Below are 16,067 nucleotides of genomic sequence, written 5' to 3' on the forward strand. Positions count from 1 at the left end.
GGGACAGATTCCCCGAGACCACTCCCGGAGTTGGGGCTGTGAGGTAGCGGCCCCCCCCCCGCACCCGGCTGAGGCGTCCCTCGCCTCTGCTCTCTCCATCCTCATTCCAGATGGGAAACTCCTGCCTCAGCTTCTTGGCAGCGGAAAGGGAGTTCTCTTTAAGGCCAGGATCTTTCAGGGTGGCTGGAAAAGAAAGGATTATAGTAAAGCCTGCGGGTATCAGCTACTGACCTGAGGGGCTGTGGGGGGTGGGTGGATAGGACAAGATGTTGGTGGTGCCCCAGGACAGGCAGTCAGGCAAAGCTGGCTTTCTTTTCCCCCAGGGCCGCGCTGAGCTGGGTCTCCTGGAATTCCAGAGTAGACAACTGCACCCACTTAGTTCTGACCACGAAGGGCACGGAAACCGAGGCCCCTGGGACCTGCAGTGGGAAAGAGGATTATACTCCACATTTCTAGCGTGCATGGTGGATCTGGGGTCTCCACCTGGCCAGTGATCTTCCAGAATTCTCAACCAACTCGGTGCCTAGACAGGCTATGCCGTCAGAGGTTGACAAACGATTCTGTGGGACTTCTTAAGCCTGGGGTGCAGGGTGGGGTGGGGAACAGGACACCACGAGGGGGGACTCTGGACCTTTGGCTTGGCTGTCATCCTCCTGTCTCTAAGTGTGAGGGGCCATTATTATGGCTTGTGTCTGGATGTCGCCCCAAAGCCTCACTGGGTCATAGGTGGCGCTTTTTCAGAGGTGGCTGAATCTAGAGTGTGTGACACTGGATTCATGGTGCAGTGCTGGGCTCAAGAGCACTAGGATTAAGGGTGTGAGTGCTACTTGCCATAAGTAGTCTGGAGAGGGTAAAAGGGGCAGAAAGGAGTTGTTAAGTTCTCTTGTTGCCTTTTCTATCTTCTGTGTGCAATGAACTGTTTCTCCTCCGTGATGCCCCTCTGCCATGTGCCTCTCTGCCTTGGAGCCAGCCAGCTATGGACTGAAACCTCTACAAACTGTGAGCTAAATAAACCTTTCCACTTTTAACTCTGGATGTCAGGTATTTTTTCTCAGAGAGGAGAGAAAAGTAACTAAGAATTAGTACTGAGAGTGGGGTTGCTGTGACATTACCTACCCATGTGGCTCAAGAGCCTTTGGAACTGGCTTGTGGAAGAGAAAGAGTTAGAAAAGGTTTGGAGATGACTGCTGAAAAAGTAGAGTTGGAATGCCTTAGGCTGTACTTGATGGGAAATTCTGGTCAGGGCTCAGAAGACCAGCATGCTGATTTTTAAAATTGCTGGTAAAGTATGGGGAAAAAAAGAAGCAAGATCGTTCATGTAAAGGTACAAGATTTCAATGATAAATGTAACTGTACTGTATGCTGAAAAGTACCAATAAACTCAATGAGAAAAAAAAAATGCTGGTAAAGACTGGGCTCCGGAAGTTTCTGCTGGGAAGAAGGACTGCATTGGCTATTGGACTCCAGATAGTGTGTGTTATCCCTTGGCAGAAAGTTTGTCTGCATTTTGCTTGTGTCCAGACTTTTCCTGAGACCAAGATTAAAAGGAGTGGACTAACTAATCTGGCAGAAGAAATTTCAGGGCAGCCTAATGTTGAGGCCATGGCACGGCTGCTGTTGGCGGCTTTTAGCCAGATCTATGTTGAAAATCAGGAGCAGAGACCCACCAGAATGATTTAAAATGTTTTGATTTTGGCCAGAATGCAAGCTCTAGTAAAGCTGTGAAATATGAAGGAGAGCAGAAGAGATCTTGATTGCTGAGAAGGAACAGGAGAATAGAAAAGAAGACCTGAGGGCATCACAAGAAGCAGCAGGACTCCACCCTTTGCAACCTCAAAATCGCAAAAGTGAAAGACATTGCTTTGAGAAGAAAGCCCTAGAGCGCTATGTTCCAAAATGTCAGTGGCCTAGAGAATGTGTTCCTCCGCATTTGGTTCATAGGCACTGGACTTCTAAAGCCAAGAGAGAAGGAAGCCTGGCTACTGCTCCAGCTGGCCCCAGACCTTGGCATCATCCATGTGGTACTGGTTTCAGGTGCATGCAGAATGCAAGAGTTGTGGGGTCAGCAGGGCTTCCACCCAGATTTCAGAAGAAGGCCTGGGAGGCCAGGCAGGGTGACCCTGAGAGAGCAGTGAAGCCGAAGGTGCAGTGGAAACTCCAGAGGTTTGGAGAAGCCAGGAGCATGGATCCTATGAGGAAAACTGCAAGGAGGAAGAAGAGCCTGTCACAGAGATGCCATGGGAGCTATAATCATCGGCAGTGACCTAGAGGTGGAGCTACCCAAGCCCTTCGGAGCTGACAGTTGGTCACACATTTCCTGGGATGCTGGAAGTGAAACTGTGGGATTTAATATTTGCTCTGCTAGATTTTGGTCTTGCTTTTGTCCCATTTTTTTGTATCCCCTGCTTGTAACTTTTGGAATGCAAATGTCTTGTGCCCTTGAATGTTGGAAGTGTTTAACTTTATTTTCATTTGTACAGGGGCTTGCAGCTAAGAATTTGCCTTAAATGTTAGAGGAGCTTTGGACTTGGACTTTTCAGCAATGCTGAAACTGTTAGGACTTTGGCAACTCTTGGAGATCCACTAAATGTTTTTTTTGCATGAAGGAATATGCCTGAGTCTTCAATGGGGCAGGGACAGAGTGTTATGGCTTGTGTTTTCTTTTCCCCTCAAAGCCTCATGAGGTCATAGGTGGGGCTTTTTCAGAGGTGGCTGAATCTAGAGTGTGTGACACTGGAATTAATTCATTGGTACAGTGCTAGGCTCCAGGGCACTAGGATTAAGGCTGTGAGTGCTGCCTATCCTAAATTGTTTGGAGAAGATAAAAGGGGCAGAAAGACGCTGTTAAAGCCCTTGTTGCATTTGCTGTCTTCTGTGTGCATTGAACTGTTTCTCCTCTGTGATGTCCCTCTACCTTGGAGCCAGCCAACCATGGACTGAAACCTCTACAAACTGTGAGCTAAATAGAGCTTTCCTCCTTTAACTTTAGGTGTTGGGTATTTTGTCTCAGCAGGGAGAGAAAAATAACTAAGACACAGAAGGAAATCAGAACAGGCAGAGGCTAGGCATTCATTTGGGACTTGTAATATAGATGGTCATTCACAAGATTGATGGGGATTGAGCCAGCAGCTGGGGATACCACCATACACCAGCCAGCCTCAGTCCTGGCTCCAGCTCTCGCTCAAGCAGACTGGCTCTTGGGTAATGGTAAAACACTCGATTCAGTTTTCCCTAGGAGCACAAGGTGAGCCATGGGGCTTGGTTAGGAACTTTTCCTAGAGGAAACTGTTAGTCAGACAAGGAAGGGCTAACTCGAGCCCCCTGGCAGGGGCAGCACGAGCTAAGGCCCCTGCGGGTCTTGAGATCATGACACTGCCGAAGCGTGCTGAGGCTTGAGTGGTAGCTGAGCCTAGAAGCTCAAGATGCTGCTGATACCTCTGGCCTTTGGCAGGTTTCTCAAACCCAGGTGCCTCCACTCTTCCTCTACAGGATGAGGACAATAGTCGCTGCATTGTAGGATCAATAAGAGAGCCAATCAAACACGGAGTGATGTCAGTATAGAAAGGTGCGTGGCTAAAGGTACCAACAAAATGTTTGTACCAGAAAGGGTCGGTGGATTGGACAGGAAAAGCAAGGCGGCTCAGGGATCAAGGCTGGTTTGAGGCTGGGGAGGCGGAGGAAAGAAAAGGGAGCAGGTGGAATCCGAGACCTGAGGCAATTGACTGTTTTTCCATAACACAACTCAGTGCTTGGGCTGAGCTCAGCCCCTGCAGGTTCTGTCTATTGGGACATGTGGGCTCGGAACTTCAGGATATTGTCCATAGCGGAGTCAGGCTGAGCTGGCTTGCCTTTCTCTCAGGACTGGGCCGAGCTGGCCCTTCTGGGATTTCAGAGTAGACAACTGCGCCCACTTATTTCTGACCCTGAAGGGCATGGGAACCGAGGCCCCTGGAGACTGGCTCTCCCCATGCCTCCACTGCAGCCTCTGCTCCCCAGAGCCTTTCCCGTCCAATCTCCTAGTGGAGGGTGAGGGATGACGTCAAGGCTGCCTTCGCCCTGCTCTGACCCCTTCCTCAGGGACTCTGGAGGCCTGTTTTTAACTAATCTAGTCCCTTCCCTGGAGGTGAAAGGAGCTGGCATCAGCCAAGATATTAATCCCTGCAGCTTGGCCATTCTGTGGGGCACTGTCCCTGGAACCCCACACTTCGCTCTTCCCCTTTGTCGCGTTCAGACTACAACCACCTCAGTAGCCTCCGCACTTTCCTAGAGATCTGCATATAACGTTGTCCTGTCTGACCCTTCTGTGGTTCCTCATTGCCATCAGGATAAGGCCTAGGCTTTCCAGCCTGCAGGCCTTGGCCACTTCTGGCCTCATTCCCCTCCTGCTCTGTCACCAGCTTTATCTAACTATTCCTGGGTTTCTGTGTGCCCCTGCCGTTGTCCCAACTGCTTCCTCTGCCTGAAGGACGCTCACATGTGGGCTCCTGAGAACCTTTCAGGTATTTTCACAGATGTCATTTTCTCTTCTTCCAGGATTCCCCTGTTGGCCTCACTAGTCACTGCAGCTCTGTGCTCCGTAGGGCTCAGCTACTGCCTTGTGGCGCTCTGTTGTTTCGGTTGACTATTTTACATTTTTAAACTCTGGTTTAAAAAAAAAATATTGGCTGCAGTGGTACATGCCTGCTATTCCACTTACTCAGGTGACTGAGGCAGGAAGATTTCAAGTTCAAGCTCAATTTAGCAAGATCCTGTCTCAAAGTGGAAAAAAAAAAAAAAGAGTGGGGGATGTGGTATAGTGGTAGTGGTAGAGAATCCTTGGGTTCAATTCCTTAGTACTGTCAAAAAAGAAAAAGACTGAAAGTAAAGCTGGGTGTGGTGGCACACGCCTGTAATCCCAGCACTCAGGAGGCTGAGGTAGGAGGATCGCTGTGAGTTCGAGACCAGCCGGGGCTACATAGTGAGTTCCAGGTCAGTCTCAACTACACAGGGAGACCCTGCCTCAAAAAAACAAACAAACAAACAAAACAAAATAACCAACTAAACAAAAAAAGACTAAAAGTAAAATACAGAGCATATCAGAGATATGTGCTTGAGACAAAGTAGGGAGAATTAATAGTACAGTGGTAGAAAAATGAGAACTAAGACCTGTCATGTAAAGGTACAAGATCCCAATGATGGATGACTGTACACTTTAATAGTACAGTGGTAGAAAAATGAGAACTAAGACCTGTCATGTAAAGGTACAAGATCCCAATGATGGATGTAACTGTACTGTATACCTAAAATGTACCAATAAACTCAAATGAGGAAAAAAAAAGTACAGTGGTGGCCAGTTTCAATTTTAGGTAGAGGAGAAGAGAAATTCTCACTCAGCAGCTGAAGTTTGAGGTGAGCCTGAGGGAAGGGAGGCAGCCCTATAGCTGTCTGGGGGCCAGCGCATCCAGGCAGGAGGAGACTGGTCTCCAGAGCCCCTGAGGCAGGAATGTTCCTGGGGTTTCCTGCTTGAGGAACACGGAGAGTCAGCAAGGCCTGGGTAGGGAGGCATCTTGGCCAGGGCCAAGGAGGAGGGAGCTCAGAAGAGTGACAGACAGATCTTGTAGGTCATGGAGGCCAGCATAAGATGCCTTTGGGGTTTTGGGCAGGAAGTGAAATGGACTAATTTAGATTTTTGGCAGGATCCCCCGGGACGCTGTGCTGGGAATAGGTTATGAGGTGGTTGGCAAATGCAGGGCCTGCCCCCAGCTGTGCAGTCTGCGCCACAGCACTGTCCTCTTGTCCGCACTTTCGTGTCTGCTTCTGGTGTCCCAGGTGGCCAAGCTCTTTCTGGGATGATGCTGGGCGATGATAGAGCCAAGGGGTGGACGAGAGTCCTGCAGAACTCCCCTCGTGGCCAGTCTTTGCTTCAGTGCTACCTGTAGCTCATCTTGTTGCTCAGTCCTGCCCCATCTGCAGTCGTGACCCCCAATACCTTTATGACCTGATCATCTCCTGAAGCCCCCCACCTAATACCATCACATGGTGGGGGTTCATTTCAACAGATGGATTTTTAGGGGATACCAGCTCAGTCCATGCGGAGATTTGGTCCGGGGAGAATGAAGACAAAATGATAGCATTTACCTGGAGCCTCAGGGCAGCTCTGATGATGTGCAGGAGATGTGGACTTGAAGGCTACAAGATCTCTCTGTCTGTTGTGTGAAGATTGAAGGAGGCTTACGGTAGCTCCTGATGCAGTAGGGAACAAGAAGTCAGAGGCACAAGAAGGCCCAGGGAATGTGAGGGCCATCCTGTGGTGACAGCGATACCTGCTGGGAACTTAGTATACAGTAGCCAAACTCATGCTGTATGAGATCAGGGAGCTGCATTACTCAGATCAGTTCTTAGGCCAAAAGCAGGATGCCTTGGGCTGGAATACCCCTCCCTCCATGGCCTTGGCTTGCATCCTGAGGAGTGTGGCCAGGACTGGAAGCTCAGTCCGTGCTGAGCCTTCAGTCCCTGCTGGTGTAGCTGAGGATGTTTTCTGGTTGCTCTGACAGCTAGGTCACTTTACAGGCAGCTGGAGCCACCCAGGAAATACTGGAACACACAGCTGCAAGTGAGTGGCCATGCCTCTTCCCTAAGACCTTTGTAACCATCCAGCCCAATCCAGGCTGATCTATGATGCAGCCAGAGCATCAGTAGAGACTTTTCTAAGCACACGCAGAGCTGGTGTTTATTGGATACACTGGCACAGTGCCACTGTTTTACCAACGTCGCCTGTGATCTCTACAACAGCCCTATGAGTACAAACTGTCCTAAGTGCTTTGCTGATTATAATTCCTCTGCCCCTCAGAATTATTCTCCACCCTGTTCCACCCTGCATGGTGCCCTGCGACGCTGACCTCCATCAGGCTTCCTTGCCCTCTGACCTCTGGCTCTGTTAGGTCTGTAGGTGCTACTTACAGACAAGCAGGAGAGGCAAAAGTGCAGCGGTGGGTATATTTTGTTGCTTTGGGGGCATGCATCCCATCCTATAGCTCCCACCCATCATTACTGCTATAGTCAGGGTTGGCAAGCGAACAGATTTAATACAGGACACATAATTTATAGGATTATTTTATAATAGTCACCCAAAAAGTCAAATACAGAGGAGTGCAAGAGATCTAACCGCACACCAAGGGCCAAGGGCCTGGATCCCACAGCAGTGTCCTGCACAAGTCCACCTAAGGGCTTAGAGTCCAAGGCAATGTCCTCTACAAATCCAGCCAGTGGCCTAGAGCCCATGGCAATATTTGATGCTTGTCCGTATCGAGGGTCTTCACTGGGAAGGTCCGAAGGCTGGTGGTGGAAGCTAGAAAGTCTATACCAGTGGGTTGAAGGATTTGTGCTACCAGGCTGAGAGATCTACACTGAAGCCAGGTAGGGCTGCTTATGGTTACTACAAGATCAGAGCTCCCCTGAAAAGAACAGCAGCCATTCGTAGCAACAGCAAGGACCTGAGCTCCTCCTTCAACAGGAACAGCCAAGTTTGCATCAGGAAAACCAGCCGCATCAAGCTTCTAGAAAATCAACAGCCTATGATCCCCCCACCCCCCCTCTTTTTATGCTACCGACAATAATCTTCAGGTGGGTTTTCCACGCCCAGACCATGCTGATTCAGTTCAGCTGGGTGTTCCAAGTCAACCATCGCTTCATCCACCAGTTACCCTGGCACTAAGCAGTCCCCCTTGTGGGTTTCCTCGGTCAAACCCACACCTTTGAAATCAGTTTCTCTAGGAAATGTTCTTTGAAGTCACTCTTTTCTGCTGGGACCCTGCCTGATATGGTTCCTAATGTACAGATGACGTGACTGAGGGCCCGAAAACTCGTTCAAGGTGTAGTGTGCAGGAGCTATGCTTCTGGGGAGGTCAAGCGCTGATTCCGACTTGGGGGGCGAGCACGGGGGACTGTGTCAGCCCTGCCCGGGGCCCTTTACCTTCCTTGGCGTCCTCCGCCGAAAGGCCACAGGTGAGAGCGAAGGTGAGGCGCAACCTGTCTACACAGTGCCCTGTGCTGTTTACAGAGCCCTGACCTTCGGCTTATTGGCTCCTGGCTTTCTGGCGCCTGGCCAGGTCTATGATGGCCACTAAACATCCTCCAGGCCCATCTAGCCTCCATCTCCTTTGGCTCCTCACTCTTGTCTGAGACGTTGGTGTCCCCAGAATTTCAGGTCTTGACCGTCTTGGGAGAGGGGCTGGGCTAGTTAGTGCAAGAGAGGAGTTTGTGTTTCTGTCTTCCTCAGACTCTGCACACCCTGGGCTCAGTCCCACCTCTCTCCCAAGGCTCTGGGGAGGGGAAAATGCTCGAAGATGAAATGAGCAGAAGTAGCCGCTGGCTGAGGCTGAGACGGCACACGCTCGTCAAAGCAGGCTGCGTGAACTGTTGAGTGTAAAGAGTGAGAGTATGAACAGTCGGGATTGTGTGCACAGAGGGCGGGTCTGTGATAGCAGTGATTGGGTGACAAAGGAAGAAGGAATATAGTCTGTAATGGGAATGGCAGTGATCGTGTACTCTGGGCAGAGTCCAATTTCAAACGCTAGAGGTTGTTTTAGAGGGGCGCAGCGCCCTCTTGTGGCCATAACTGGAAGCCCATCACGTGTATGGGCAGATTCTCTGGCCAGCAGCCCTAGCCCTAGCCTGTCACAGTCTGCACCCAAGCTTCAGCCCCACCCAGGGGTCCTCCCCTTCCGGGGCTGCTTTCCTTGCCCTGAGGGAGCTGTGGGTGGAAGTGTAGAACAGAACACAGAGCCTGCCCTGTATAAAACACAGCTTTATTGATTTCAAGGAAACTGCCTTGGGTTCTTCAATGGACACATCCACCCAAATTTTTGCAACAGGAGAGCACCAGGCTGCATGCAGGTAGTTGGGAGGGAAGACTGAAGCGTCACTGCCTGAGCTGGGGGGAGAGTCTCGGGGAGGGGAGCTGCCACTGAAGGAAGCTGTGATCCAGAGGATCCCTGGGTGTCTGAGCAGGCTTGGGTCCCCGCACTGCCTCTATCCACGCTCACTCTGAGGCAGATTCCCCGGAGCTGGAGGAGACCTTTCTTCCCACTTGGGGACTCTGAGCAGCTTTTCCCAGGGAATGCACGTTCTCTTTGGTCCAGTGCTTCTAGCCCAGAGCGAGCAAGCATGTCTGTCTCTCCCGGCCCCAGGCCCCTGCCTGCTGCTATCTCTGCCCCTGAGCACTTCTTATCTCTCAAGCCCTGTTTCCTCAGGCGAGCTGGACAGATCACCCCCTGCAGTTAGGGAGAAGCCCCCTAGAAACAGCCAAGCAAACCCTCACATGTATAGTGACTTTACTTGTTCAAATGTCTGCCTCCCAGGACTTTGGTGTTACCTCTACTCAGGTAGGGAGCACAGAACTTGGCATCTGAAGATGTCTGCACAAATGAAACTGGATAGCTTAGTGAATTCCAAGTGAAGGCGCCCAGCACCCCAGGAGCCCTCTACCCTGCAACTCCTCTCGGCCCCGCTCCCCAGCCTGTGGTCAGATGGGGGTCAGCTTGGGGGCTGAAGCCTGCACCTTGGCATCGCTTAGGTTGGGACCCGGTTCTGCAGCTTCCACCAGCTTGTGGTGGCAGCGGCAGGTGGAGGAGGAGGCGCCGTTGCCCCTTGAAAGCTTGTCTTTGCCCAGGCCTTGCATGATCCTGTGGGAGATGAGGTAGCAGATCTCGCAGATGGTGAGCACGATGCAGACTGCTGAGGCGCCCACCATGAAGTAGGTGAAGACCTTCTTTTCAGTGGGCCGTGCGATGTAGCAGTCCACAGTGTTGGGGCAGGGCGCCACGCTGGCACACTGCACCAGGCGTGGCATGCCAAAACCGTGCCAGAGCGTGTGCAGCACGTAGAGGAACAGCAGTTCGATGATGAGCTTGAAGACGAGGCTGAGCAGGTAGGTCCACCACAGGCCGCCGTGCTTCTTGCCTGTGTTGCTGTACAGCTTGGTGCACTGTTCCCCATACTTCTGGCGGTGTTTCCGCTCCCGCTCCTCGCGGTAGGCCACGTGCAGAATAACCAGGAGCGAGGGGCACGTGACGAAGATGAGCTGCAGGGCCCAGAGGCGGATGTTAGAGATGGGGAAGAAGTGGTCGTAGCAGACATTGGTGCACCCGGGCTGCCTGGTGTTGCAGTCGAAGTCCTTCTGCTCGTCACCCCACACGCGCTCTGCGGCCACCACGTACACCAGCACCCGGAAGACAAACACCACGGACAGCCAGATGCGCCCAAATGCTGTGGAGTACTTGTTCACCCCACTCAGGAGGGCCTGGAATGTCTTCCAGTCCATGGTGCCTGGCGAGGGCACTGGGAACCGTGCCTACCTGAGGGAGCAAGACAGAAAACCATTCCATGAGTGAATGGGTGACATTCCTGGAACACAGAGCGTGTGCCAGCTGCTGTCCTTGACATGGATAGACCCGCTCAATCACCGTAAGGACCCTATGAAATCGAAACTATTGTTCTTTCCAAGCTGCAGATAGGAAACTGAGGCACAGGGAGAACATGCAACCTACCCAAAGTTACAGCGCTAATATGCTGGGAGGTGGGAGGAAGGGGACATGTGCTCCTGGTAATGAGGGCCATTTACTGAGCATGAGCCATAAGCAAAGCTGACCCTGTTTGTGCAGGACCTCTCATTTAATCTATTATAATGACCCCAGGAAGTGGAGACCACTCTGTTCCCCATTACAGATGAAGCTGAAAATCAAATGACGTAAAAAGTCCACAGTACATAGTGAGTGCTCAGTAAGTGTCAGCTACTCATCACTGCGAAGTCGGGGAGATCAAGTCACTGACTTGAGGGGACAGTTAGGTTCAAGGCCAGGCTGCCATGCCAGGCCCACGCTGCCCACCAAGGCCCCTCCCCTCCTCTGCTGGACACCTGCGCAGGACCAGCTTCTCGAAACTGCTCCCTTGTGGATGCAACAGCATCCAGTGAATCCATTCTACAGAAGGGAAACTGAGGCTGGGAGAGAGGAATGGCCTGTGAAGGTCTCTCAGCCAGCAGGTGGTGAAGATGGGAGGCTGATTGGGGGGGCACAGAGGGTTGTGGCCTCACCGCTGCGAGGACACCAGATCTAGCGTCTGACCACGCTGGTCGCTGGGACTTTGTGGTGAGATGTGTTTTGGCCAGGCCCTCGAATCATGTATGCTGTAGCCCCGGAGTGACTCAGAGGGTGTGGATGGGCGGGTGTGCTGATGCACCTCACATGGGTGTGCTGGCTGGCAGGACCGTGAGGGCACATACCTCTCCAGTGAAGACTGTGGGCTTGCACCTCCAGGCATCGGTGATACCTTGGGGCTCCCCTTTGGCCCCAGCCACTGTGACTCCCACCTCTCAACCACGACTGTGCCACTCCCTCGCTTAGGACTCTCTAGGACACTGCTTAGACTCGAACCTGATGCCATAGCCTTTTCCTCGCCTCTCCAAGTCACTTTGCTTCTTTCTGCTCCGGTCACACTGGAGGGCTTGGGGCTTTGCTCCTGCTGGGATGCTCTTCCTGCCGAAGCTCGCTCCCCTTTGCTCACTGCTTCCTACTTATCGGCGCATAGTAGGTACTCGGTAAAAGCCGAGTGGTATGGGGGATGCTGAATTGTCAGAGGGGCCGAGAGGGCAGGATGGCCCGGGAGGGAGAGTGTGTGCAATGCCTTCTCAACGTCTCAGCCCTCCTGGTGCCTGTCCTCTGGGAATCAGAATCAGAGTCCGGGACAGGACTGTGCAGCTGGGAAGGGCTCCACCCTGGAGACCTTCCTCTGGTCCCAGTCTTCTCCCTCCAAGTCCTGGCCTCTGGGGAGGGCTGTGGAGTTCCACTGGACATCAAGTCACACCTGGCTGCAGATCTCAGCTTTAGTACTTCTAGGTGGCCGGCAGAGGCTGCTGTGGCTGACCCTGTGGCCTTATCTCTAAGACAGAAGCATTCCTGCTCTCCCGCTGGTGTAAGAATCCTAAGACTTCTCTCCCCTATCTGCCACACACCTGAGAAGGTTCCAGGCCTCCCTTGGGAGGAGGAGCCCCGCCTGCAGGCCCTGGGGGAGAGGGCGTACAGCTGCTTCCTCGAATACCTTGTGGTGCTCGGAGGGGTGCAGCCACCCCCTGAGCTCCCACTCTTCCCCTTCCAGTCCACCGCCTCCGACACACCCCAGGGAAGAGACTCACAGGGCAAGAATGTCTTCCCACAGCCGGTCTGCGGACTGGTGGAGCCGGTTCCGACCCCCCTGCTGCCCCCCAAAGCCAGCTCCCAGCACAACCGTTTTCCACCAGCCGCTAGACCTACCTGACCCCGCCGGGCGTCTGCTCCTCACCTCCACAGTACCCCCAAAGACAGACTGCACCCCGCCCTGGTTCCCTCCGTCGGAGGCCACGCGGGAGCAAGTGGAGGTCCCGGAACCTCCCAGCAGCTGGAATTCCAGACTCCAGGCCCGAGCAGGGAGAGGTGGGTCCGGGGGTTGGGGGCGTCCCTCCGCTCCCCAACCCGGCTGCACCGCAGTGGGTCGCCCCTCCCGCGCACTTACCCTCTGCGGCGCGGCAACCCAAGGACCCCAGGCTCGCAGCAGAGGCGAGGAAGACCCGAGCCCAGCTCTGCACCCTGGTCAGGCGCTGAGCGAGGCGGAGGGGAGACGAAAAGGGGAGGAGGGAGGAGCCTGGGTCTAGGCGGGTCGGAGTTCTAATCCAGACGCCGCCACGTGGCTCCGGGGCGGGCTGCCGAAGGGATCCTGGCGCGTCCCAGCCTCGGTTTGCTCTGGCGTGGAATGGGAGCAGCGGCGGCCATGGGCAAGGTTGTGCCAAAGTCTCCGATGAAATTACAGGCGGGAGGCGCTTTGCAAACTGTTTAATGCCGTGGCCTAGGGACGGCCCGCAATCAGGACTCGCCCACGTCAGTTACCTCGGATACTGGGTCCGCACCCTGCCTGCCCTGATCCCCGCCTGGTGCAGGGCCTTGACCCGGCGGCGTGGGGACGCTCCGGGGAGCCGGGGTCGGGGCAGACTCTGCTCACAGTGGAACGGACGCAGCCGACCTGTGCCTGGACCGGCACCCAGAGCTGAGGGCAGGATAAGGGAGCAGAGCCTGCTGGTGCTGCAAGGGACGGAGCCTGCGGGACGGTGTGGGGTGCGAACGGGGCGCTGTGCTTTGCCGTAAAAACCCTTGCAAGGGGCAGGAGCGCCTTTGTTCGGGGTGGACCTGGACTGGGCTCTGGGAACAAGGACGTTTTGTCTTATTTAGCAGTGTGCCACGACTAGGAATCTTCCCTGAGAAATGTCATGGCTTCTGGCCTCCCTGGGAATCCCTGAGTCTTAGTCACAAGCCGACCCGAGTCCTCCCTGTCTGGGTGGTGATGACTTCCATCGCCAGCACCGTGGTGACTGTGCACCACATTTGCCAGGGATTGTACCAGTTTGTGCCTGTAACAGCACCGGTTTTAAATGTCCCCCGAAGTTCGGGAGATGGTGACTCCTATGACTCATTTTGCAGAGGATTATCACAGCGAATTGTTAGTTGGAAGGCGTCATTGGGCCCAGCTTTTTCATCCTTATAGCAACCAAAGGAAGCAGGTATAATCCTTCCTGCCCTCAGAAATGAGAAAACTGTAGGCCTGTGATCCCAGCACTTGGGAGGCTGAGGTAGGGGGATCGCCATAAATTTGAGGCCAGCCAGGGCTACCTAGTGAGACTGTCTTAACCCCCTCCCCAACCAAACACCAAACTAATCCCTCTTCAACCCATTAGAACATTGATTTTCCTCCCTACCATGTCCATAAAAAACTGAAACCCCTAAATCTTTCAGTCCCATCTTGACCTTTGGGAGCACCTGCCACAGCTGGCTACTCCTTCCCTTTCAAGTACTTTCTTGATAGCCCCCTGCTTTTCTTCTCAGGATCCTAGGACCCAGTCCTTCCTCTCAGGTGAGCCCATGAACAGGCCTGGACTTTTAACTCCCATGCAACCCCTGATGTTCCCACAGTGCCAGGGCCAATCTTGAACATCCTACCGGGGTTCTATGACTGCCACCCGGCCACCAGTCCTATCGGTTTTGTTTTTCCTACCTTAATCATAGGTGTAGACTCAGCTATAGAGACCACTTTTGTTTAACTTAGGGAAGTATGCCACATTTACTATTGTGCACTTGGCTTTTCTTATTTAAGATAAATCTCTTTCTTAATGTGATATTATAATGTATTTAATCAGTCCCATTTGATGAAAATTAAAGCTGCTTCTAGGCTTCTGGCTCTCACTCTTCCTTTTTTAGGTCATAGTCAGAGAGCAGTGAGATATAGACCCAGCCCTTTTTATTTTATTTTGAGATGATCTTCCTGCTTCAACTTCCCAAGTGATACTTGGCATTGAAATGAATATAGTTTGACAAGTATTATTTAACCCATTTTAAACTTGAGTCTGTATGTTTCTAGAATGGAACTTTGGGGTGATAGTTAGATGCTGAATTAAAAATTTGATAGATATTGCCAAATTATCTCCATGAATGTATCACTTTGTACTATCATGTGATATGAGTGTTCCTATCATTGGCACTGGAGTGTTATCAGATTTTATGATCTTTGCCAGGGGCACCTTGTTATACTTTTATTTCTCTCATTGTGAGTGAGGTTGAGCATCTGTTGATATATTTAAGAGCCACTTTTACTTGTTTTTCTGTGAAATTTCCTCTGCTAATTTTTTTATTAGATGTGTGTCTTTTCATTATTGATTTCTTAGGAGCTCTTTACATATTAAGGAAACAAGCCCTCTGTGATACAAATAGAGCTCCTATCCTGCTTGACACTTGTATTTTGACTTTGTATATGGAGTTCTTGCCATGCAGAATTAAAAGCTTTTTTGGTAATTAAATGTATTAATCTTATTTTTGATGGCCTCTGGGTTTGGTCATAATTAGAAATGCCTTTACTTCTCTGAGAATTGAAATAAAAATTACTCTCTTGGTTCCTTCTAGTTAAAGTAGTATTTTAATGATATAAACAGGATCACGGCACTCCCTTATTAAAGTCTCACAGTGACTTGTCATTACCATTAGACAAGTACCCACCCTCCTGAGCTTGGCATGCAAGGCAGCAGTGCCACAGTCCTGCCTCACTTCCTACCCTGCATCTAGGCCTTTGATCAGGACTCTCCCATTCATTGTTGCTTTCTTGTCCCTCTGCTGGGATGGTGCTGTGCTGACCCTTCATCGGCAGGTTCCCTTTTGTTCAGGGCTCCACTTCTTCATGCTGCATTGTCCAGGCCAGAGGTGTAGCTGACACTCAGTTACTAACTGTAAAATAGATGCTGGGCGCGCGTAGGACTGTGTGGGAACAGTGTGTGTGTGTGTGTGTGTGTGTGTGTGTGTGCACATGGAGGCTGGGCAGCTGTGTTTCAGTGGTAGCATGTAGCATGTACAGGTGTGGTATGTGTGGTTGTGAACTTGCATGATTGTGGGGGGTGTTGGTGTGGTTTGGAGGTTATGGGTGGCATGTGTGGCCATGTGTGTGGTGGTGACCGCATGGGCAGTCACTCTGCGGTAGTGACCAGGTAATTTTATCACGGGCCCTGTCTTTCTGATCCTACCAGAGGCTGCCCCTTCTTCCTGGCATCAGGCAAGATGCTGTACCCCTCAGCAACTGGCCATGGCTCTCTGGGGGGTGAACTGGAAGAGTTCTCCATTCTGACAGGGGCTCTAGGGACCGTGCTGCCCCGCCCAACACTTCTGCTCCAAGAGTGGAGTCTGTGTGGGAGGTCATCTAGGCCATCCCCCTGCCCGGGGCAAGGCTGTGCTGCACCAAGGCTTGGCAGTTTCCTCTGCCATCTCCATTACCCTCAGGCCCTACACCTGCCATCTGGGGGTGGCAGGCCCAAAGCCATTGTGGCCCTTTTGTTCAGGCCTGAGCTGGTCTTGTTCCTGGACCACCTCCTCTGTCTTGATCTCTGTGCAACCCTCCAGTTGGGCCTTCCCGGGCTGGGCTGGGCTGGGCTGGGCCGGGCCGGGCCTGGCCTCCCCTCTTGGGTTGGCGTAGCTCTTGTGTTTGTGTGTCTGCAAGGGCCTGAAGACCCTTATCCAGGCAGAAGC

At 52.4% G+C, this 16,067-nt stretch overlaps 2 protein-coding genes across 2 annotated transcripts in view; both read right to left on the reverse strand.

Moving 5' to 3' along the window:
- Gja4 (gap junction protein alpha 4) overlaps window positions 1–12,921 on the reverse strand; it is a 19,302-nt gene extending 6,381 nt beyond the window's left edge. The window contains exons 1-2 of the mRNA XM_010645221.3: window positions 12,917–12,921; window positions 11,072–11,073 (exon numbers count right to left, since the gene is read on the reverse strand). The gene's annotated coding sequence lies outside the window, so the exon portion shown is untranslated. The remainder of the gene's footprint in view (window positions 1–11,071; window positions 11,074–12,916) is intronic.
- Gjb3 (gap junction protein beta 3) lies at window positions 8,847–12,600 on the reverse strand. Its single transcript, XM_010645220.3, has 2 exons — window positions 12,526–12,600; window positions 8,847–10,334 (listed from the first exon to the last, which is right to left on the reverse strand). Exon 2 carries the CDS (start codon window positions 10,298–10,300, stop codon window positions 9,503–9,505), a length of 798 nt encoding a protein of 265 aa, XP_010643522.1. The 5' UTR covers window positions 10,301–10,334; window positions 12,526–12,600; the 3' UTR covers window positions 8,847–9,502.
- Window positions 12,922–16,067: the final 3,146 nt, after the last annotated feature.

The sequence above is a fragment of the Fukomys damarensis genome, unplaced genomic scaffold (assembly GCF_012274545.1).
Source record: "Fukomys damarensis isolate Sample0158 unplaced genomic scaffold, DMR_v1.0_HiC HiC_scaffold_23, whole genome shotgun sequence".
Taxonomy (NCBI): domain Eukaryota; kingdom Metazoa; phylum Chordata; class Mammalia; order Rodentia; family Bathyergidae; genus Fukomys; species Fukomys damarensis.